Raw genomic sequence first — 22,328 nt, forward strand, 5'->3', positions numbered from 1 at the left:
GTTGGGGCAGATGTGACAGTGAGAGGGATGGGGGCTGCGACTGGAACTAGACCAAAAGGAAGTCGTGCAGGAATAGGCTGGGATGATTGAGTAGTAGTATTCTGTGCAGGTGCGTAGGCTGTAGTAGGGATGATGTTGCGGTTAAAAGGGTGAATTCCGGTCTTTTGGAATGCAGAGGTAATGGTGGTTCCCTTCATTGCACGTTCCCTGGCTTTGTGATAATGAGAGAGAAAGTTTGCTTTTGAGATGGTGATCTGCTGATCTGCCAATTCCATGACAATCTGCTTCCATGCACGAGCAAGAGGTGAAAAGACACAAACATCACATGGCTGCAGAGCATGTGTAGTATGGGATGGAAGACAGAGAATATGAATATTATTTTTCTCTGCCGCATTGCAGAACTCGTAGGAGCAGTGGCTGTTATGGCCATCAAGAATAAGAAGTGCAGGATACTTTGAGTGGAGCCCAAAGTCCTTCCTCCGACGGCGGACCTCCGGAATGAAATCTTTCTTCAGCCAGGTGTATCCAAGTTCCCGATCTGTCCAGCCATTGGGAGATGAAGCTACACTATAGTGGGATAGTTGAGTGCAGCACAATGTACAGAATTAATAAATGGACTGAAGACCCACCTTGCACCACCAGGATTATCTCGGGACCATTCTGCATTTGTCCGAGCACCTTTAAAGATAACTGTAGGCTTCATACTGGAACCATCCGCAAACACCGTCTCAATAATAGTTATCCACTCCCGACTTGCATTCAATGTTGTGAATGCTGTTTTCTGATCACGATCAACAATAACCTTCTGTGCCCCAACATCTGCAACATTGACCCCCTTCTCATCCATGTTAGCAATCATACCCGGATGAATCTTCAACCCATCTCCTACATCTATGACTTCCTCCAAGAGATCATAGAACTCACCAACAAGGGTAGGGTTGAGAGCCTGTGCCCGACATGCCTCCAGCATGGTGGTCTGTCTGGCAACCAAATCCAAATGCCGTGCCAGAAATCGCCTGTAGAAATTTGTCCCAACTTCCTTTCCTGCAATGCTGGAAGCTTTCTTGTTAATGAGAGAGGGTCTCAGACCAACCCCACGGCGACCCAACACCTTCAGCCACTCTACCAATATGGACTCCTGCTCGCGGTTGAGAATCATCTCCTGAGTATGAGCTTCTTGTCGGTTCTTGTGTTTTCCACTGACTCGGTCATAAAGTGTGGAAGAGGGAACACCAAACCGCTTTGATCTAGAGTACTAATGAGCTTTGGACACAGAGATTGCAAGCAGGACTCACGCAGCATTAACACTCAGTTTAGATTTACGTACTGCCTGCTTCAGTCTCTCTGCCTCAGCCACTGCTTCCTGCTTGGACCGGTCTAAAGCTGCAAGTGCATATTGAATTCTGTCTTCTGGAGTTGCTTCCGCGGTTTCAAGTAACAGAAGAAGGTATCCAACCTCAAGCTGATCAACAGCTGGATCAGAAGGTTTAGGAAGAGAATCTGGAGAGGGGGACTCAGATGGAGTAGGAGAATGGGGTGGGGTTGTATGTGGTGAAGAATCTGGGGTTGCGGAAGTACTGGTAGTAGTTTTTGCTTTTTTCCTCTGCCCTTTCTTACGAGGCATAGTGTAGTTGGGGGGAAATTGGAAGTCTTTCCCACGCAGGTCTACTTAGAGACAGTATAATGGTTCCATCAGGTCCTGGGACTTTTCTCATGAATATATATTCATTTCAGATGCTTCTACTACACATGTCATGTACAGAGGCTGTACTTGTGGGGAAAAAACCCTAAATTTATCAGTTTTTCCTCATTTAGGTTGTTTTTCCCATGAACAGAGGGTGCTGGAGGTGCCAGAATCAATCCTAATTCATTGCTTGGACTAGAAGTAAAAATTCAGGAATCATCTGATCCCTGCCAGAGGTGTTTGCTAGTCTTCTTGTACAGTTTATGGGTGTAAAACACAAAAATCTCGGATATTTGCAAGCATACACCCTGTACACCCAAAAAAAAATTGCAAAAATTCAAGGACCAAAGATTTGGGTAGCCCAATGGATGTAATTGACAGTGCCAAGAGCCTGGCCCTCAGCATGCCATGCTGTACCTGGAGTAATTGCCACAACCTAGGGTCAAAATGACTGAAAAAATCGGAGTGCTCTGCAGAATCATGGCCTTGGGCACTTATAGGTCAGTCATATTTGTATCTATGGGTATGTGAGGGCAAGAGAAATATCCGGTGATCATAACTAACCAAGAATGAAGGGAATTGATCGGGAACTTGTGCCACAGTGGCGGCATTCCTGATTAAAAAATTTTCTCACGCTTAAATTTTCGGCCCGATATTTGACCCGTCGTCGTGCAACCATCACAAGTCAGTAAGGAGTTCATCCCCCCTTGTGAGGAGTGTTCTGGATAGGTATCGTACATTTCTCCTTAATTTCTGATACTAAAAAGTCTAAAAAAATCGGTCCATTTTTGGCTACAGTACAAATTTCCGAATTCCCGGTTTTTCCGACTTCAGGGTCAATGACAGTATATAGGTAGATGCCTAAGTACTGGTCCGGATAAAAACAAGCCCTAGACGATGCCTGAGGTGGGGTCCGGATAACGATTTCCTTTTTGGGATCCGGATAAAATCGGGGTATCCGGCCTCAGGCATTTTGGGGTATTAACAGGGGTCCTCCTGGAACCAGCTTGCTGAACATGATTCGGCGATTCTCGAATTCTCTCAAAGGGGTCACCCTGACCGTGAGGATCATCGTGGGAGAAAGCTTCTCGCCAGATCTTCCTCTCTCTGACCTCCTGCAATCAGCTTCTGAATTGACCCATTTCGCGTTATTTGTGGTTAGAGAGTACAACGACCATGTTGACGACGACGCCGACAGCCACACGGTCCAGACCTCCGATCGCTCGTGTTTCGATGGCACGATCCCGAGCCTTCTTTCCCGTCTCAAAGACCATCCACGCAATTTTCTTCCAAAGCTTGTCCTTCTCTCTCTTGAACTTCCCGATATCACACTGAACACACAACTTGTGGAACACGTGTTGGGAGCAGTGTGGGCGAGACAACTTACTCCACATCCTCTAACGAATTTCCGCCTTGTACGCCTTGACAGCGAAACAGAATCCGGCGACAAGTTGGTTATCGATCCTGAACAGCTCACGGAAATCAAACTGCTGAAAGAAAGCCGAATCAACGTTATGATCGAAGACCGCCTCAAGATGTAATGATGGTACTTTAGCTAATCAGGGAACACGATGAACTGGGTCTGTTAATTCTTGTTCTTGTTCAACTGTAATCTCACTGACCTGAGATCTAGATCTCGTTGTGCGACGACCTGGTGCTGAGCTCATTGGTTATCATGTCAGCTTGAGGAATAGATATGAGTCCTGTTATGAATATCGAGCAACCATAGTCCCTGAGCGACAGCGAGGGATTTAGTAGTAGGCATAAGGGGGATCCGGACAGTCGAAATTCAAAAAGAACAACAAACGGATATTCATTCAATACGGCTCGTCGAACGATAAGTAACTACAACTTTACAGACCCTTTTTTTTTTGTTTTATAACGTTTACGGAAATTCTTTTTTTTTCTTTTTCTTCGGATTTTCGGACTTTCAGGAGCTCTTGCCAACAATTCAGGAGGTGCTTGCATCGCACTTCACTAGAGGAAACTGTGGAAGGGTAAACCAAATCCCAATGAACTAACGCCCCAAACTAAGAAAACCAAAATACTCACGGAAGTGGGATCAACTTGAGATCACCGTTCCAGGATGTCCCGAGGACTTTGACATCATAGTGCAACCACAACCATTTATCCTTGATCGTGAACGTGAACTTCCCAGAGACAATCTTCCAATCAAAACCGATAGAGATCCCTTCGGTAATACTCCCAGTGGCACACCCAAGCTTTTGCTTGGAGAAGAACGGGATCTTCACGTAGAGACAGATGGAGATCGAGCCTGAGCTGATATCGAAGCAAGCCTCGACCTGTGCCGATGAGACAGATGCGAATAAGTGCCCAGTTGGAAATGCTGGTAAGGAACTATGTGACTTACCGAGAAGGTAGCAGGGCCAAAACTCCAAGAAACATCATAGCATGTTCCAGCCGAAGCTTTGGAACCGAAGACCGGGGTTCGCTGGACGGCGAAAACGTGGATTTCCTGGTTGTTGGTGCTTTTGGAGGCTGGCTCAACCCTGTGATGGGCCTCGATCCAGTGTTCAACTAGGTCGGGGTCACAGTTGAGGGACGTGATGTGCTTAGGGGAAACAAACGTCGGAATTCGGAACTTACTGTTATCATCGTGAGCTGTGAGGACGAGACATCCGTTAGCCGATCAATACACACGAGTGCACAAGAATCGAGAGAACTCACACTGAGACATGTTGTGGATGCTTTTTGAGAAATGAGAACCAGTAGCAAGGAAGTTGCTGAGGAATCTGGAGCGGGACGAGTTGAGCTTTTATAACCTCCCTGGCTTGAATTTATTATTTGATAGTCACGAAGAAGAATCAAGCACTTACAAGTTGCCACATTCCCAGAAGTTGTCCGACGACAAGGACAAGAGAAATGTCTTTGTAATTGAGAACCGAAGCTCAGAACCTCACCGGGGAACCAGCATTCCGAGTCCTACCTAAACCGCCTGAAATCACGATGCCAATCACCCGTTTGGAAGTCATGAGCGATTTTAGGTGCAAAGCCACCAGAATTTGGAATTGAAAGTGATAGTTTGGTGGGGGGGGCAAAGTCGGAATGAGGAGCGAATCCATGTTGGATGGTTCTCGCCGGATTGTTGCTTTCGCGACATCCGCTCGCTTTCATGATGATCTTGTGCTTCCAATCATAAGCGTTAGAGACTAGAACCGCATTGTGTAGAGTCTTGCACTGAACCTCCAAGTGGCCGCGCAAAGAACGAAAACGGAAGGCGAAGCCAACGAAGGAACCAGCCTACGTTCCATCTAAACGTCTGGCTTAGTTCAGTTCAACTCGGAGAACAGAATGTACGAGGGATTCGAGGTATCCAAATACTGCTTGAATTCGATTCCATTGTCCTGGATCCATAAAGCGACGTGCAGTCAAGCAGAAACTAGGGCAAACATAGGTTCCATAACAGAATGCCGGTGGTGTATAATTCCATAGATAGCATGGAATCTCTGTCGGAATACTGGGCAAAAACTTCTTTAAGACGGCCGTGGCGTCCCTCTCCATACTCTGGAAGTGCGGCAAGGTTGGTGTATGGATGTTGGAAGCGTTGGTGTACGGGGAAGACCTAGAGAACTCAGTCTAATATAGAACGACCAAGAAAGGGCGAGGCAACGTACACCGAGATAAAATTGACATTCGTTTACCCAACAGTGAGCACCACGATGTGATCCAACCCTCGCTTGAATGTTATATCTGCTTCATTTTTGCCTAGCGTTTTTCAAGATTATCTTTCATACTGTTCCGGGAACATCATGAGCCTTATTGCGAAAGTACTAGAATGAATAATTATACGCACGGTATGATGTCGGAAAAAGCAATGGGCTGAAAGATTCATGGTCTTCCGCTGCGTGCCCTGTCCGAGTCATCGATTGCAGTCGGATGATTTCAATACGGTCCACATCTTGACTGCCTCTTGTCCAAGCACAATTTCGTTGACCTGTGTCCTTCTCTGTGAGCTCACGCTCCTTGATTCTAATCTTTGAAGGCCTGCTGGTACCATGCTGAAAAGAACACTCGCAGTGAGAACGATGCTATTTCTGGCCGGCCATAACTGTGCGAATTTGTTTCCATTTTTATCTCACAGATAAGATAACGCCTGTAACGCTTTATCGCGGTCATGCTCTTCAAGGTAATTTTCAACCTTCTCGGTCCTTTGCAGAACGGCCATAGAATAATGTTTCGATGATTGGTTTCGGATGTGGAGATGGCAGACAAAGCGTTAGAAGGACCGTCTCGTTGCCCAGCCTCCCCGTGAGACCCGAATCATCCACCTCGGACCATCCCATTCACCTCCTAGTTGAAGCACTACATAAACCACTACCGTGGGGCCATCATTTGACAGGAATAGGTTTCTCAATACTTGGAGCTAACATGGATCATTCGGGACTTGCGGGGACAGGGAAACTAATCTCTCCTACTTAGCTATGATTGGTTGACGTAGAAACTTTAAATAAATATGTAATTAGAATATCGGTGGTTCATGTACGTATATATTCGCCGTAACCGTATATAATATCTATCCGTGTATTCCCTTTCCCTTTCCATTGTTCATTGAAGATACGATACAAATGATATTTGATACTCAATCGTTGTTTGGAATCGTACTGAGGTCGAGGGCTTCCAATCGCACTTCTTCTCCGGTAGCAATAAATATTCCTTGTTTCGATGATTGGTTTCGGATGTGGAGAATGGCTCTACTTGCAATAATAGAGTGAAGCACTCTCTCCAGTCTAGATGGGGGGATGTTGGAATCAGAAATTGGTTTCATGATGTAGAAGTACAGAAGTCCCGAATATCTCGGGTTCGCGTACGAGGTGAAAAGGTATACAAAGCTCTATGAAATGGGGAGGGGGTATTCCGGTCAGGGAGTGTGATGAAGGAGATGCGGTTGGGGCGAGCTCACTGGGTTTACGAGGATGAGGATGATGTTGGTCATTGAACATACTGGAAATAAACGGAATGGAAGATTGATGAATTGGGGGAACAACAACGAGTCAAGGGCGTACAGAACATGACTGCAAAGTACTTGATGCCTATATGGAATATTTAGCGCGGGGTGGCGTCGTGAATCATCTAGCTACACAGACCGTCTTGATAAACAACTTTAATCAAACCAGCGCGTCCGCCTGTGCGATCTGTCCGATGGTGTGTGTGAGATCAATGATGTCAAGAGACAATGGGCTTACAGGCTTTGACAACAGGTATCATCATCAAGATGAAGGTAGCTGCAAGTCAGAATTGTTATTCGTATCCTGGAGTGATTTTTCGATACTCACCTGTGTCGTAAACGACGACCATAATCCACGCCTTGTAGAGGATAGTGTTGCCTCCGGTAAGATAACACCCCTCGCGGTTTGGAATTGCCACTGGTGGGTTGTCGTCTACGGAGATCTTTCAACTACGACACAGGGATTATGGGAGAAGTCGCTCCTCACAGACGATTCCGTCCGTAAATTTCTTAAAGTAGACACAGCCTAGAGTAAAACAGCCGACGTATAGTGTTCCTAGGGTAGCTGCAATGTATTTGTTGCGTCTCCAGACGGCCCAGACCCGTAAACTCATCAGGACTGGCAGAAAAGATCAGGAGGATACAGGCAGACAAGTCTGGTCGCGTACTCTCCGCAACGAGTACCCCACCCACTCCCATCCCTGTTCACAAATTTCTTGAGCTCGCAAAACGGAATTGATCATGAGATTGTAATGGTACACACATAGAATGGCCTTGGTAATGGAGGTACAAAAGCCGGGATCTGTCGAGAATTGAACTATTGAGGTGTCGTCAAAGCTGTTCTGGCCAAAGGAGATTCCAATATAGACTTACAATATATCCATAGCACCAAGCTGTCCACAAACGGTAGATACCTCTGGAATAGATACATCACTTTCACCACTGTCCAGGGCGAAGACCAGACGAAGCACCACTCCAAGTTAAGGTTGAGGAGGGTGTCGTATACGGCAATCACAGCTGCAGAAACTTTCCGTCCATGGAGTCAGGCTGGTCATGACGGGCTCCAGTAGCTCTTGAACACACCTTCAAATGACTGACAAGAATAATGAGTACGATTGGGCTCACGTTTTGATACGACGACACTTACCGCTACCATACGATGCTGAGAGATCGTACGAGTTATGGTCGATGCGACATCTTGGAGGATATCTGCTGCCATTGTGATGAAAGGATGTCAGAAACTGCACACTTGAGTGAATCTGTTTTATCCATGATGTATACCGCGATCATATCACAGTCTGATATGGGGTCCTGCCTCTTCGCCTGCCGGTGGAGCCTTTCTCCAAAACTCCCACCTAAATGGGAGCAGATAGTATTAATCATGCGCGGGGACTCGGGGAGAACGGTGAGTGTGTTCTTGGATTCACCGAGCAGTTCATGCCCATCTATCAAAGCGATACGATCAGACGCATAAGATGGCCACGATGAGCCTTGTAGCTCATAATGCCTTTCTCGGTGGACAGTGAGAGAGGCATTCGTCGATCTAACGATCCGAGAGTTTTGCCTGATAATCAGAAATTTGACGTTGATCTTCCCCAGTGACGGCCCACACTTGTACCAGTACACGAGGCTCTGTACGATACAGAGCACCTCCTTTTCTGTCGTTACCAACTAAATCGTTGTAGTGACTACCCATTGAGATGCTGAAGGACAAAGACTTCTTCGAAGGCGATGCTTCCTCTTTGTCGAAATGCGTTTCCTCTTCTGTGGCTCATCATCCAACGCATCACTGCTGTAGTCTTTCTCCAGTCGTTTCCCGGAACCAGTTCTGCCGTGTCCGACGACACCCAAATCACCCTCCTATTCATCATCCAATGAATTATATTCCTCATCTTCGGCAACACCAGTCACGTCCATATTCAGGAATTTGGTCGAAGGCCTGGCGCTATTCTTTGCGTTCGCTGCGTTTCCGTTCCTGGCCGTTCTGGTAAGTGGCTTCATACGTGAGCGACGTGTCTTCAAGTTCCCCAGGTCATCTTCTTCCAATGTCATAACGTCTCATTCATCCCTCTCCCTTGCCTGTTTCTCTTCCTCTTCTCGTTTCGCGACCGTGTGAAGACTCTGCCTGGATGGTATTGGCCTGACTTTCCTGGGAGAAACTTGAGATTGTTGGTCTTTTTCAGATTGTGCTGTCTTCGCCATAATCGAAGGAGAAGTTTGCGCCTTGGGCGGTCGGAGTGGAAGCGGCTGCTCTGACTCGGAAACTCGTGGAAGAGGATAGAGTCAAGTACTCGCGCTCGCGATGGGATCGTTTCTTGTTGATGAATGTGAATGGTAAGAAGCCACCATGAAACCGTCAAAATATGTTCTCTTCTAGTTCAGGCTACCACAAGAAATTAAGTTCCATCAGTATCGCCAAGTCACCACTGAAATGCGACTCACAGTACCACAGTACCAGTTGTCCGAGTCATCATATGCATCATATCCCATCGCATGTACCGTACTCGAACCCTGCGGTACAAATGGCGGTGACTCGATAGGTAAAAGTAACAATGGTATTATAGTGAGGCTCGGGTGGAAGATACAGTGTATGACATACGTAACCCCCTCTACTACGTGCACGTGCCTTTAGAATAAGGGGCCTTTGTTTCATTTTTACTTGCAATTCTATCACGGTCAAATTTCAACTCGCCACTGTCAAAAGTCAAAAGTCAATGTCGACACCGTCTTAATTCCGTGCGCGCCTCTTTCTCTCAACAATGACAAGCGAACGTCCAGACAAAGCTAACAAAAAACCACAGGACAAACGAACAAAGGATTCGGGTCTAAGTGCAAGTGTCTCACAAATTGCACAATACTCGGTGTCAGGAGGAAATTCATAAAGGTGAGGAGAGTTCCACTTTTTTTTTTGTTCTCGCTCTCGACCTTGTTCCGATCCGATCTGCAGGCAACGCTCTGAAAAAAAAAACAGCGCAAATGTCGTTGAATCGCATTTCAACGACGGTTTATAGTGGGGACGATGCAGAGCATTCGTTATGTCGAGAAGAAGAAGGGGAATCGGAATTGGAATCGTATTGGGATTGGGCTAATCGAGTGGACGACGTGCTTGGGGTACGCTTCTATGCATGCATACATGGCGTTGAGTCCGCATTGAACCCTCCCCCGCCCCCTCTAGACACATGAATTGGAAGCACGAGCAAGATATCTAGCAGTATTCGAAGAGACGAAAACAGCCAAAGAAGATATTAACAATAACACTGTACGTTCTCCCTTTCAGCCTCATCCCCAAAAAAGAATGATGATTCAAAACATCAAACGTCTCCAATGAAGGGAACAACCTCAACCTCAACCTCAACCTCCCGACCACCCCTCTCCCAACCCATCTTCCCCCAAGAAATCTTCGACATCATCATCACCTACCTATCCGACTACCCCCGAATCCTCACGAAACTTATCCTCGTATCAACGAAATGGGTGCCCCTGTGCAGAAAGTACCTCTACAGCTCCCTCGTGTTCGGGGTTGAAGACGAGTTTGAGAGAAAGTGTCCGTATCCGCATTATGTGCAGCGGATGAGTCTGATTTCTCCGTATGGACATCCGAATTTGGATTGGATAAGGCCAGTTGTGAGGAATATGGAGAGGTTTACGGCTCTGGATCATGTTGAACTTGTGGATTTGCCCTGGGATGTTCTTTGGTTGGCTACCGAAGCCAAAGCCATAAGCGGGGGTGGGCCCGGGACGAACCTCCTTACTGCGTCCTCTGTGGTGATGGGGAGGGTGAGCAAGGTGTTCTTGGGAGGAGTCGAAATAGAGGCACTTGAGGATGTTGCGATTTGTATAAGTCGTGGGTTCCCTGGGTGTAAAGAGCTGGTGGTTTTGATGGAGGTGTTTGAGGATGAAGGTGAAGATGAGGATGGGGAATATGAATACCTAGATCCGGATTCGGATTTGTTGGTACCACGGGTTTTTCCGTTCCCTATCCCCCCTGGGTTGTGTGAATTTACGATCCAAGACCATCCGCTGTACCCTACACCGACGCGGTTTTGGTGGAAGTGGTTTAGGGGGTTGAGGTTCAGTGGGTTGAGGAGCGTTACGGTGGGGGATTTGGTGAAGGAGGATGTCGCGTTTTTTAAGGTTTTTGTGGATGGTGCTGCTGGTTGGGGGCTTGCGCACTTGGGGGTTGGGATTGGGTGTGTTGGAGATTTAGGTGAGTTGATCTTGTTGTGGTTCTTTTTGTCTTCTTGGGTGTGCGCTGACTCGACTTTTGGATCTTAGATACGTTTACGAATCACCGAATACTTGCTTCGTGTCCCAATCTTCAATCTTTCAGGCTCACCCAGCCAGTGCGAAGATTTAATGAGGAATGGGGATGTGGAGAGAGTGTTGGTGCTCTTTATAGGTTGTTCTCGTCTTTCACTGCAAACCATCTTCGGGTTGTTTCGTTGCCTGCTGTTAGGCAGTGGGCTGGGGAGGTTGAGCGTGGTGTTCGGGTTGAGGGAGCGCTTACGGTAGAACGGTTTCCTGCGCTAGAGATGGTGGAGTTTTGTAGTGATGTGGATACTGGGGTTGAACTGAGTGGTACGAATTAGAGGTATGATATGATACATGATTTACATTTGTGTATGGTGCAGATGGATGGTCGTTTGATATAGTCCACCAATGGAGGATTACTACTTTGTTGGCTCATTTCAGAATCAAGTGTCGAAGTAGGTAACATCCCAAAGCAGCAATGGGACGTACTCCACGACTATGGCTAGCTCTTGTATCAACAGGTCCGTTCGAGCTTGAAACCACACATTCCGAACAAGCTCTCAAAGGGAAGGGCGATGCTACCCGGCGGTCAACGGAACCGAGATGACTGTCGGTTTACAAGGGAAAGCCCGAATCCAGACAACTCTAAGAAGTTTATTTGGATTCCAAATAGCGTAACGCGGAAAGGACGGTACGAGAAACCGTTGCAGAGAGCTGGATCAGTGTGTAAGCCTGATGACTGGAGAGTTCGTCCCGCGAGGTTACGTTGTGAGGAAACGAGAACTCGTTCGAGAAAAGGAATTTGTATCCATAAAGTTGAGTTGAGTGCAGCAGAGAGTGTAGAAATACGTGCTGTGCCTCTGGGAGTTTTGATACATAAATGATAAAGCGATCAACCTGGGGTGGAAGTCGGAGGCGGTGAGGGTAGCGTGTGTCCAGACTTCAGTGGGGAGTCCCATGAAATGACTAGCTGGCAGATGCTGAACTCCTTGAACGTATCCTAATACACTAGATGAATCAACTCTGCACCTTTATATATTACGCACATAAGTAATCCGAGTCCATTGCTGCTTTCTTGACGTTGGCGGCTTGGACGGAGTAGGTAGACCCTGACACCCGATGTCACATGACTGAGCCGATTCAGACCGTGCGCACTCCATATTGCGGGGCCTAAGCTTCCCACGGAATTACGTCGATCCTTACACCACCACAAGCAACAAGGAAAATGTCTTCGGGCGGTGAGTCTCATTTCTACTTCCCTCCCCCTCTTTCTGTACAATCTGCGGGATATCCAGCTTGGAAGTAGGAAAGAAACAAAACAAAGAACGGTGACCGCCCACAAGTACTTCCGAGGGAACCGATTCTCAGCTCAGCCGTCAAACGTTATCAGCCGAAGGCCTCGAGGTGCAGGCACGCTGAGCTTACGCAGCTACCACGATGTCTAACACGACGTCGACCACTGCTACTTCGACGTCGTTATCGACGTCGGCTGCACCATCTTCGTCTTCTGAACCGACAGGTCGCTGCTTTTTTCTTCCTTACTGCTATACGATACTTCGGAATCTGTCGCTAATCTCAGGGTTTTATCACAGGAACAGGAACTGGCACCCAAACAACTCCCCCACCACCACCGCCGACTAGTCCGTCACCGTCTTCAACGACTACTCCACCGCCAAATACAGATTCGGGTTCAAATTCCAGCAGTAACCCTCCTCCCCCTCCAAGTTCTCCTCCTCCTAGCTCCCCTCCTCCTAGTGCTCCACCGTCCGATACCGCTAGTAATTCCAATGCGGCAACTCAGAGCCAGAGTCAGACTACAGTTTCGGAACCTGTAACGACTGTTGTCCAAACGACTGTTATGTATGTTTTGTTTTTTTTTATTTCATTTTTATTTTGCTCTCTCGTGTCTCATACGTTGGACCCCTACAGCATGACATCCGATGGCAACCTATTCACTACAGTAGTTGAGACGCGGAGTGTGTTACCGCCCGGAAGTGTTATTACCTCGGCGCCAAGTAACAAGGGTAGTGGATCGAGCAAAACAGGGGCGATCGTTGGAGGTGTTGTTGGAGGTGAGGATTACGGCCACTCTTTTTTTTTCATTTCGTTTGACTGTCAATCAAACTCTCTTTTCGTAATCTCACCCTTTAACCGTTACCTGCCCTATAACATAAAACAATCTCATACCGTTGTTGTTTTTTTAGGCGTCGCCGGCCTAGCGATCCTCCTCCTTCTGCTCATTTGGGGTTACAAACGATGGAAACGACGAAGAGCCTTTGATGCCTTTGATGGGAATTTCGATCCGGATAGGGTTGTGAGACCTCAATCGGGGGTTCTTGCTTGTGAGTTTTTCACACCACACTCCCTTTTATTAATAATTGGTCACTCACTCACCTCACCTCACCTCCCCCCTCTAGCCAAAAAACACGAACCAAAAGGGGCCCCAACGCTCCCCAACATCGGGGACCCCGATATGGCCATGGCCCAAGAAGATGACGGGATGGGGGGAAGGTTGGATGCGAGTGCGGTCGGAGGAGGGGTTGTTTCGCCCTATCCGCTTTTCAACCAGGGGCATCAAGGGCAGGGGCATCAAGGGCAGGGGCAGCAACATTCGCCGCATCCGAGTATGGTTGGGTTTGGGCAGATGCCGTTGTCGCAGCAGCAGTACTCGCAACATGGACATGGAAGTGATGGACATATGAGTGCTACTACTGCTACGACTCATTCGGGGTATTCGCCCGGTGCTGGTGCGGGTGCTGGTGCGGGTGGAGTTGCAATGGGTGACTGGAGACATCCTTCGCCTGGGCCTTCTTTGGGAGGTTCCAGTGGTGGTGGTGGCGGGGGTGGTGGTGGGTCATCATCACCTGGGAGATTGGCGAAAGAGAGAGAAGCGTTTGGTGGTGGTGGGGGTGGATTTGTTGGGATGCCTGTTACTCATCAACATGGTCATCACGCTGCTCCTCCTGTTCCTCCCGTTCCTCCCAGTTCGTATTACAACAACACTACCTCTGGAGGGAATGGACAAAGGAGGTTGTCAATTGAGAGTGGAGGAGCGCAGAGTGGAGTGTTTCATTCTACGAGTTCGGATTATTCGCAAGGAAGTGGGACTGGGACTGGTGGGGGACATTACCCCCAACAACAACAACAACAACCGGCCCAGCGGCAATCGGGGGCGGGGTCGGGGACGGGGAGGCTTAGCGTTGCTAACCCTGACGATGACCTCGGAGGTGGTGGTGCGGGAGGTGCAGGAAGAGGGTTTGATGAAAAAGCGAGACAGGCGTATCTTGCTTCTGGACCTGGTCGAGTTAGAGTTGCTCAGGATGCGGGTGCGGTTGAGGATGAGGATGAGATTCCACCGACGTATGAGAGTTTGTTGGACGCGAGGGGAGGGAAACGTGTTAGTACTCCGCCGGAGAAGGGGGCTTCTGCTATTATTCCTGGGAGTGGTGGTGGGAGTGGGAGTGGGAGTACTTGATGGGGGGGATTTTTGAGCAAGGGCCGAACCTAGACTCGTACTCTTGTTCTTTTCAACCTCTTTTCATCGGACTTGGACACTTGTGTACTTATTGTCTTTAATGATCCTTATTGTTTTCCCCGTTCTAATATCTCCAAAAACCCCTCCACACGTACTTATGTGATATATGCAATCATAAATTGTCGAGTAGAAAAAAAAATACACACATCATGTACATCATATCATGTACATCCACTATCATTTTACTTTACCATCAAAGCCCAATGCAACGATACCTCCATCTCATGCCTAAGCTGACCACTGATCTCGACCGGTGCTTCCTTCTTGGTATATACCTTCAACCCAAGGAAGATCGAATCATCTTCCGATATGGTAACCGGCAACCCTGTTACCTCCCTGAGATCCGCACCCTCTCCCCTATCATCGTCTGCAGTGCTGGAACAGGAAGGAGCATCGTCTCCTTCTCCTCCAACCCCAACAATTCCCACAACTTCCTTCGTCGTCTCCACGACCTTTTCGATGACCGTAGTGGTAGTCGTAGTCGTCACAGTTCCATCTCCATCTTGGTTATGAACCGTCGTCACCGTCTGTTTCTTGATCTCACCTTCACCCTCTCCACGATCCTGATTCTTCTTAGCTTCGGTATCGGTAGTAGTACCGTCCTTAACTTTTCCTTCCATTTCCTTCTTCTTGACGATCTCCCGTGCCTGTTGTTCGAGCTCGGAAAGGTCCCGGCCAGCGAGGATGTCAAGAGGAATGGCTATGTTCTTGGCTTCGACGCTGTCGGAATGGGTACGTTAGAAGAGGTGATATTCCTTGAAGAATTTCGACTCACTCAGCATGGAAGTCTAAAACAAATAGCTCAGCATACGAACAAAAAAGAAAGAAGATTAAAACCCACTCGAAGCAACCGAATGGCTCGTAGCTCTCTCAGTGAGAACCCGAGAAAGACTTCGTTGGTTCCATCCCTCCAGTTTTGACTGGTAATATCCCTATAAAAATGGGAAAAAAACATCAATAACGATGATGAAAAAAGGACTCGATACTATTCAGCTTACTTTTGGTCTATCAGCTCTAACATGACGGTCAAGTCGTACCTTACCCCACAGTTAGTAACGAAAAAGTCAAAAGAACAAGGAACACACATACATGCACGACATAATCCCCGGCTTCAAGGTCCACTTCCAGATTGACACTACGAGTGAGTAGTCTTGATGTAGAAGACGCGGCGATATGGTGCCTTTCTCCTTTTTTAAAGAGGATGAAATCGAACGTCCAGTTGCACCGTCCAGAGATTTCAAGGAAATATCTGTCGTCCAGTTGTGATAGTACGATCACGGCCTTTGAAGCGGTGGGTAAACTGAAGCTGACTGTCATAAATAGAAGGAAAAACGTTTCAGAACATTCCATGCGGTGAAATCCAAATTTCGAGAACTGACAAGAAACATCTCCGTATGTCCAAGCGCAAGGCAAAGGTTTGGCCGTGACATGAAGCCACTGAGACGACATGACCCAGGAAGAATCGAACAGTAGAGTACGATCAATTTGATCCCAACAGTCCAAGAAATCCTTGTCTATCAATTTCCCCGTCAGTCCAAAGTACAAGTAGCCTCGAAAATAGACAAAAATCCACGAACATTCCATGACAAACTGTCCATCATTACCGAATACATGTCCCAACGCGGGAAGCGCATCAAGCCACTCTCTCGTCCATTCTTTCGACCCATCCGACCAATTCCCAGTCCATTCTGAATGACCCCAAGGATTCCGAACGATGACGAAGCGTTTCCCGTTGTATTCGACCGCCCGCAAGACAGAGTAAGAGTGGTTGCTTTTGAGTCCGCTGAGATCCACTGGTAGCCAAGCACCGCTTCGAGCTGTCTCGAGCGGTTTATATGCACATCCGAAAAGACGATCAATGTTGGCTTTGCAAAGTTCGTCAGTCCAGAATTTGTCGATATCCAGAATGTCCTTTTTTGTGGGGAAGAAAAAAATCAGCCGCGGTTCGGTGTTGAGGGAAAGGGGCCTTACATTTGCATGAATAAAAGTTGAAACTCCCCTAGAAGAAGGAACAGGAGGAATAAAGTAAACAGATGACAAGTATTTCAAAATTAGCACATACCCGGTAAGGTCTTCAATAGCCTCGCATGCATCTCCTCCAACCAGAGCAGCGTAGCTTCCATGTAGCTTCGCATAAGCCTTCTCAATTAGTGGTACCCATGTTTCGCCATCGGTGCCGGATTGTGCAAAGTACAGTCCCTTTCCGCTCTTTCTTGCCTCTTCGTTGTACTTCTCTTTGTTGTGATGATAGATCTGTTGCTCAGCGAACGAAAGCTCTTCAAACTTGGGAATGCGCGTGAAGAGGAAACTTGAAGAAACCTTTGATCAGTATATTGAAATCCCCATATACATAGAGAAAGAGAAACACATACTCGTCAATTATGACATTCACCCATGATCCATCTCGAAAGAAGACAAATCCATATACGCCGATCTGTTCGTCTCTCTGTTTGAAAGCCACACGTAAATGTAACATTGAGTACGAGTATGGTCTCTAGAGAACTCACCGCGACACAAAACTTCTCCACGAGGCCTTCACAGGTAGACATGGTCGCCAAAGCAGACACAAACCAACAATCGCCGATAGATCCTTGCTTTATATCATTAGAACTCGCTCCGTCGACGAAGAACTGCGGGTTTTCAAATATTTGTGTGACACGCCGCACGTCGGCTGGTTTGTAGTCCTCAGACGTAAGACCATGCAAGCATCGTTCACGATCATTTTCGACGTCGAATTCGTGGTCCCTAGTCAAAGCCCAGGTCAGGAAGGGTGGTCTCTTGAAGAATCTATTCCACACATTACCTAAACCTCCTGTTTTGTGCTCTACATTCCGCCGCGATCCTTGACACACTTGCTTTACATTCTTCCAAAGCCTTCTCTAGCTCGCCGGCTACCAAAAGACCAGCTTTATCAGGGAGCTGATCGTACTGCGACGCCTCATCTGGAGCTGAAGTGCCGTTGGTAGTGACTGATTTGTGTTTGAAGAGATTGAAGAGGGCCATGGGAATCTTGTGAGTAGTGTTGTCCTTTTCATGGCTTATATGTGTTGAACGTTCAGAGCGCTACGCCCAAGTGGACAGAAGGATCGCCTGTACGAGTCTGGGTCTAGGGTTACGCCTACTATAAATATGAGCCCTATTCAAAGGAGGGAAAATGCACCTGAGTTTAGCAGAAAACTACATAGAACTGGTCATCATGATGGCGCATTGTGGGTCCTCTCCGAATTCACTGCTTGATGATCAGGGGCGGAGAAATTGAAAACGGTAGGGCGCTTGCTCACTTCTCTATCATCTACGGGCGGTGGTGAGGCAAAAATGAACCCGTGAGAACGAAAAGCAATTACAACATTCTGACTGTCTCAGTAGGACTTCACTGTATTTCTGTTATTTCGATTTTGAGCGGTGGGGAGGAAGAAGAAAAGAACTGGATCACGAGACCGCGGGCGGCTGAAAGACCCCATGATGACTTGAATCACGGCCTACAATCTCGACCCATACCCATCTCGCTACTCGTATCGCTACAAATCTCAAGCTAGAACAGTAATGGAAAGCAAAACGTAGTTCCGACAGAGTGGTAAAGATGAAACAAGTCGAATCAAGCTAAGCTCGGCGTCATTAGTCTTCAAGCTTCAAGCCTTATCCGAGTAAATGCATTTCTTTCCTACACCTGCTTATAATGAATGATATCAATCTTACAGTTTTGTTGCATTGCTATGCACGGATACACTCAATGGGTTGTAGCTGAAACATAGCGGCTTCTCATAGAATCAGGCAAAACGGTTGTCAACAACTTTGCATTGAAGCACTCCAACTCTCAGCAATTTCAAATACGCTCAAGTGCAGCCTTTCTAAGATTCTATATCGATAACATGTGAAGTGAGGGCGAAAGAAGGTTATGCTTCCTCAAGTTATACGCTCGCTGTTTCGACCTCCACCTATCACTCGACGTCGGACACATCGTCCGAAAACATGGTGAGGCACACTCACTCACCTGTACTTTTTTTTTTCTGTTTGTTACACGTTCTCGTTCTCACGTCCTTCAGGTTCTAAGTTAGGGATTTCAAAGAATCAACGAAAACCAAAAAAGGCCCAAGGGGAATGACTACCACCAGGTTTTGACGGCTGCAGAAGATTATAAGTACGAAACATCATGTGAAAAATGCTAAGTATCGTGTGTACATGTGAAGGGACTCTGCAAGGATAGTAGTAACAGGTGCGAATTACTCACATTTATCACCACCTCATTATCTCAAGCACAATTGATAAATTGATCTTCATCATGACATGCAACCCCACACCGAGCTAAACGACTGACAAATGGTTGCTAACAGTTACGTATAAGACATATATATGGGTCACTCCGCCAAGTTGCTTCCAACATCATGGATGACCACGACCACTCGAAACTGCTCTTCTTACTGTGCATATTCGCCCTTTACATCCTTCACAAGATACTGAATTATCGAAAATTAGTTGGGTGAGTCTCGAAGCGGTAATCATTCATCAACACCTATTCATATGATAACATTATTTTTCTCACAGAGGGCGTGCAGGCAACCATGTAACTCTGTTCCATCCATATGGAATGCCATCGTATCTGCTTCCTCAAATTCGCTGGGTCGTCGAAGCAGCAAACCGCAGATTTCCATTCAAACATCAACGTTCGTCTTCCCTTTACAAAAATTTGAGATAGAGTCGCGTGAAGAATTCTAAGACGAGTGCACAGGGTACGATCGTTATGGCTGGGATATACTGTCGAACGTGAGTTTCCTTTCATCATTTACCCATAAAACGCCTAGCTCAGGGGGGTTTTCTCAGTACTGCGTGCTCTCTTCGTCCTTTATAATAGCCATCGCCGATCCTAATGCAATCAAGGTACAAGCCGTTCGTATTGGAAAAGAAAAACACGGCCAGCTGATGAATCTGAAAAGGACGTTTTAACATCACATTCTCGCTTCCCGCGATACGTAGAACAGTACAAACCCCTCAGTTTCTTCGGACCCAGTGTGTTGTCAACAGAAGGAGACGAGTGGAAGAAGTACAAGAAGGTTGTCAAACCCGCACTCTCCGATGTACGTCTGCCAACCCCTTGAACCCCGTACTTCTGATCGATGGAAAATCCAGAAAAACAGCCGAATGGGATGGAGTGAAACGGTTCGGGTAATGAATGACCTCTTTGAAGAGGAATGGGGAGGAAAGGACGTCGTGAAGGTTGAGAGCTGCCTCGAGTTAACGCTATCGGTACGTATTTTGTTTGCCATTCTTCCTTCTACAGTTCTGATGTTCCGGTTCTATAACTTAGATGGCCCTCTACGTTCTCAGTGCCGCGGGTATGCACACTTTTCCTCCATACGGAATCACGTGGGCTCATGATTTTTCCTTCTTCTCCCAGTATTCGGACAAAAGTTATCCTGGAAAGAAGACGAACGACCTCAAGGAAACAAAATCACTTTCAAAAGAGCGTTGTTCGATGTCAGCAGCAACTTGGTACTCAAAATGGCTTTACCCAACTGGGCTGGGAAGATGTCCAAGCGCGTGAAGGAGATTCAAGATTCATTCAATAGTCTTGACGTGAGTTCTGTCAGGAGCTATTTCTTCTCCTTCTCAACCTTTCGCATAACAGGAATACATGCTCGAGATGGTCCAGACCCGAGACAAGACGGACGAGACAGATCTGTTTAGCAGCTTGCTCAAAGAGAATGCGACCGGAAACGAAGAAACTGCCCTGAATGTTCGAGAAATTATCGGGAACGTATTCGTTTTGCTGATAGCCGGACACGAAGTGAGGAACGGTCTCCGATTTTTTTAGAAGTATGGAGAACTTATAGGGCTTTCTTATCAAATTTCAGACTGCTGCCCATACGATCTGTTTCACGCTCATGCTACTCGCTCTTCACCCGGAAGAACAAGATAACCTTTATCGAGAAGTCAAAGCACTCCTTCCTGATGGAAGGGAACCGGTACGTTATTCACCCCTCTCGATCGTTCGTAATTGAGTCCCTAATTTCGCCCCTCTTACGAACAGACTTACGAAGAGATGCCCCTATTCACACGGGCTATGGCGTAAGGTTTACACCGTTCGTAAAAGTTCATTTTCATTTTCATTCTTTTTACAGTGCATACTACGAAACACTTCGCATGTTCCCACCAGTTGAGTTTTTTTTTGTAATTATCCCCGGTCAAACTCATTTCTCATTCTTCTCACAGGTGACCTGGATACCGAAAGTCTGCGCAGAAGATACGGTGCTCTCTGCTCCTAGCGTCGATGGTACTAGAATGGAAAGTGTGCCTGTTCCCCGAGGAACACACGTTATCGTTGACGTCGTCGGGTTGCATTATAATCGTTTAAGTCGTTTTTCCTCGTTTCCACAACATTTTTGCTTACCCTCAACGTTAGCTCGTCATTGGGAGGACCCTACGGAATTTAGACCATCTCGATTCATAAGGGAATGGCCTAAAGACGCTTTTATACCGTTCAGCGCTGGTACGGCACGTCCCGCCTTTCATTTCCGAACTTATACCTGAAACTCGCCCTCTTGTTTCCGCAGGTTCACATGCGTGTATAGGGCGAAAGTAAGCTGTTTTAATATCGATTGGGCAGGCTGCATATTGATACAATTCAACGCACTACAAGATTCTTCGAGGTCGAAGCGATCGCTATCTTGGTGATGTTGATAAGAAAATACGAAATTGAAATCCCAACCAAGAGCGGAGAAACGTACGAGGAGAAGAAGGCTAGGGTTTTGGCGACTACGACAGCTATTACATTAACGTGGGTTTATGTTGTCCTTTCGTTGTTCGTGGACTTAAAGAGTACAACTTTTTTTTTCGAAGGCCTGGTGATATTCCAGTTGTGTTTCGGAAGAGACTCGATTTATGATCGTTGAAGATAGGGTTTGTATACATATTACGGGATAGTTTATTCTGACATCTATAGTCTATAGATGCTGAAGCGCTGACATTTCATTTTAAATCATTCACATACGGCATCGTCGATCGGACTTTGACCGGTAAATCACTTTCCAACACATTCAAAAATGGAGGTTCAAGCTGTATTCTTCATTACGCAACAAGGAGAACTTCGTCGTCTTGCTTTGTTTTTTTTTTGTGCGGGAATGCTTGTTGAGTGGCTCAAACAAAGACAAGGAACAGACTGTGACGGGAGGGATCGCCACACCGACGGTCTAGAAGTTCAAAATGAAGAAGCCGAAGCAGTGAAGGAAGAAAGGGACAAGGGACAGACGTATTGAACACAACACTTACACACGAATGCCACTGATGCCAGTACCAACCTTGAACCTGGTGTCCCTGGGCAGTGGTTTGGTTCCGCAGTATGATGTAGAGGGTAACCAATCGCGACTTTGGGAAGGTGGGTTGCGGTGTGAAGAAAATCCTGAAGGGACACTTGGCGCTCAAGGGCAAAAAAAAGGGCGCTGACTTGGAAGCCTAAGTAAGTCATAGTCATTCGTTCCTGGGCCCTGCCTTGAAGGAGGGGAGTAAAACGAAAACGCCGTTGACAAACATCTTGGGAGGTAAAATGTAATGATGGATATACATCAGAGGGGAGTAAAGTCCCCACCCCGCCCGTCGTACGTCCCCACCGTCCCTTTGCATGGATACCACATGTTGAGACCCAGGTTTGGTTTTTTATTATTTAATTTTCATTAATGTAAAACTAGAAAACGTTCACCCACGAAGTCCCGCCTCGAGGTGGAGGGTTAGCTCAACCGTGCAGAAAGTGAAAGAAAGCAACTCCACCTAATGGGAAGCCAGTGCTAGTACTTAAACCCAACGGGAGCGCAACGTTGAAAACCCCGAACCCGAAACCCGGTATTTCTCTTCGAAGATTCCGCTCCGAGGACCCAAAAACGCAAACGCAACCTCCGACCCCT

At 47.0% G+C, this 22,328-nt stretch overlaps 8 protein-coding genes across 10 annotated transcripts; 4 read left to right on the forward strand and 4 right to left on the reverse strand.

Moving 5' to 3' along the window:
* Positions 1 to 2,677: 2,677 nt before the first annotated feature.
* Positions 2,678 to 3,348, forward strand: E1B28_007002 (uncharacterized protein). The gene is made up of 2 exons (XM_043151710.1): positions 2,678 to 3,264; positions 3,318 to 3,348. Exon 1 carries the CDS (start codon positions 2,701 to 2,703, stop codon positions 3,223 to 3,225), a length of 525 nt encoding a protein of 174 aa, XP_043009790.1. The 5' UTR covers positions 2,678 to 2,700; the 3' UTR covers positions 3,226 to 3,264; positions 3,318 to 3,348.
* Positions 3,349 to 3,661: 313 nt separating this feature from the next.
* On the reverse strand, positions 3,662 to 4,382 carry E1B28_007003 (uncharacterized protein; the record flags this gene model as incomplete). Its single annotated transcript, XM_043151711.1, has 5 exons — positions 3,662 to 3,671; positions 3,737 to 3,987; positions 4,056 to 4,222; positions 4,292 to 4,306; positions 4,373 to 4,382. 5 exons carry the CDS (start codon positions 4,380 to 4,382, stop codon positions 3,662 to 3,664), a joined length of 453 nt encoding a protein of 150 aa, XP_043009791.1.
* Positions 4,383 to 6,284: 1,902 nt separating this feature from the next.
* Positions 6,285 to 7,869, reverse strand: E1B28_007004 (uncharacterized protein; the record flags this gene model as incomplete). The annotated part of the gene is made up of 13 exons (XM_043151712.1): positions 6,285 to 6,432; positions 6,514 to 6,536; positions 6,606 to 6,646; positions 6,709 to 6,735; positions 6,790 to 6,837; positions 6,889 to 6,927; positions 6,979 to 7,083; positions 7,138 to 7,269; positions 7,319 to 7,351; positions 7,414 to 7,467; positions 7,524 to 7,676; positions 7,734 to 7,743; positions 7,798 to 7,869. 13 exons carry the CDS (start codon positions 7,867 to 7,869, stop codon positions 6,285 to 6,287), a joined length of 885 nt encoding a protein of 294 aa, XP_043009792.1.
* Positions 7,870 to 9,304: 1,435 nt separating this feature from the next.
* E1B28_007005 (uncharacterized protein) lies at positions 9,305 to 11,495 on the forward strand. Of its 3 annotated transcripts, XM_043151714.1 has the most exons (7): positions 9,305 to 9,386; positions 9,452 to 9,534; positions 9,598 to 9,761; positions 9,826 to 9,909; positions 9,981 to 10,857; positions 10,926 to 11,228; positions 11,282 to 11,495. In XM_043151714.1, exons 3-7 carry the CDS (start codon positions 9,627 to 9,629, stop codon positions 11,362 to 11,364), a joined length of 1,482 nt encoding a protein of 493 aa, XP_043009794.1. In that variant the 5' UTR covers positions 9,305 to 9,386; positions 9,452 to 9,534; positions 9,598 to 9,626; the 3' UTR covers positions 11,365 to 11,495. The 3 variants fall into 3 exon arrangements, with proteins under 3 accessions (XP_043009794.1, XP_043009793.1, XP_043009795.1); XM_043151713.1 differs by having other exon boundaries at positions 9,305 to 9,534; positions 10,926 to 11,495; XM_043151715.1 differs by having other exon boundaries at positions 9,306 to 9,386; positions 9,981 to 11,495.
* Positions 11,496 to 12,098: 603 nt separating this feature from the next.
* On the forward strand, positions 12,099 to 14,376 carry E1B28_007006 (uncharacterized protein; the record flags this gene model as incomplete). Its single annotated transcript, XM_043151716.1, has 5 exons — positions 12,099 to 12,139; positions 12,494 to 12,761; positions 12,831 to 12,973; positions 13,106 to 13,243; positions 13,319 to 14,376. The coding sequence occupies exons 1-5, from the start codon at positions 12,127 to 12,129 to the stop codon at positions 14,374 to 14,376; spliced, it is 1,620 nt and encodes a 539-aa protein (XP_043009796.1). The 5' UTR covers positions 12,099 to 12,126.
* A 242-nt stretch (positions 14,377 to 14,618) lies between these two features.
* Positions 14,619 to 15,056, reverse strand: E1B28_007007 (uncharacterized protein; the record flags this gene model as incomplete). The annotated part of the gene is made up of 1 exon (XM_043151717.1): positions 14,619 to 15,056. The coding sequence occupies one exon, from the start codon at positions 15,054 to 15,056 to the stop codon at positions 14,619 to 14,621; it is 438 nt and encodes a 145-aa protein (XP_043009797.1).
* E1B28_007008 (uncharacterized protein) lies at positions 14,843 to 17,854 on the reverse strand. The gene is made up of 13 exons (XM_043151718.1): positions 17,718 to 17,854; positions 17,597 to 17,665; positions 17,240 to 17,542; positions 16,944 to 17,181; positions 16,809 to 16,882; positions 16,499 to 16,744; positions 16,408 to 16,435; positions 16,014 to 16,347; positions 15,816 to 15,950; positions 15,526 to 15,746; positions 15,435 to 15,473; positions 15,278 to 15,368; positions 14,843 to 15,224 (listed from the first exon to the last, which is right to left on the reverse strand). The coding sequence occupies exons 3-13, from the start codon at positions 17,437 to 17,439 to the stop codon at positions 15,208 to 15,210; spliced, it is 1,623 nt and encodes a 540-aa protein (XP_043009798.1). The 5' UTR covers positions 17,440 to 17,542; positions 17,597 to 17,665; positions 17,718 to 17,854; the 3' UTR covers positions 14,843 to 15,207.
* A 964-nt stretch (positions 17,855 to 18,818) lies between these two features.
* On the forward strand, positions 18,819 to 21,316 carry E1B28_007009 (uncharacterized protein; the record flags this gene model as incomplete). Its single annotated transcript, XM_043151719.1, has 17 exons — positions 18,819 to 18,913; positions 18,979 to 19,097; positions 19,163 to 19,197; positions 19,255 to 19,311; positions 19,368 to 19,508; positions 19,561 to 19,677; positions 19,739 to 19,766; positions 19,829 to 20,007; positions 20,060 to 20,218; positions 20,286 to 20,396; positions 20,462 to 20,499; positions 20,553 to 20,586; positions 20,644 to 20,779; positions 20,834 to 20,920; positions 20,985 to 21,009; positions 21,071 to 21,208; positions 21,271 to 21,316. 17 exons carry the CDS (start codon positions 18,819 to 18,821, stop codon positions 21,314 to 21,316), a joined length of 1,545 nt encoding a protein of 514 aa, XP_043009799.1.
* Between the last annotated feature and the right edge of the window lie 1,012 nt (positions 21,317 to 22,328).

Source organism: Marasmius oreades, chromosome 4 (genome assembly GCF_018924745.1).
Source record: "Marasmius oreades isolate 03SP1 chromosome 4, whole genome shotgun sequence".
Taxonomy (NCBI): domain Eukaryota; kingdom Fungi; phylum Basidiomycota; class Agaricomycetes; order Agaricales; family Marasmiaceae; genus Marasmius; species Marasmius oreades.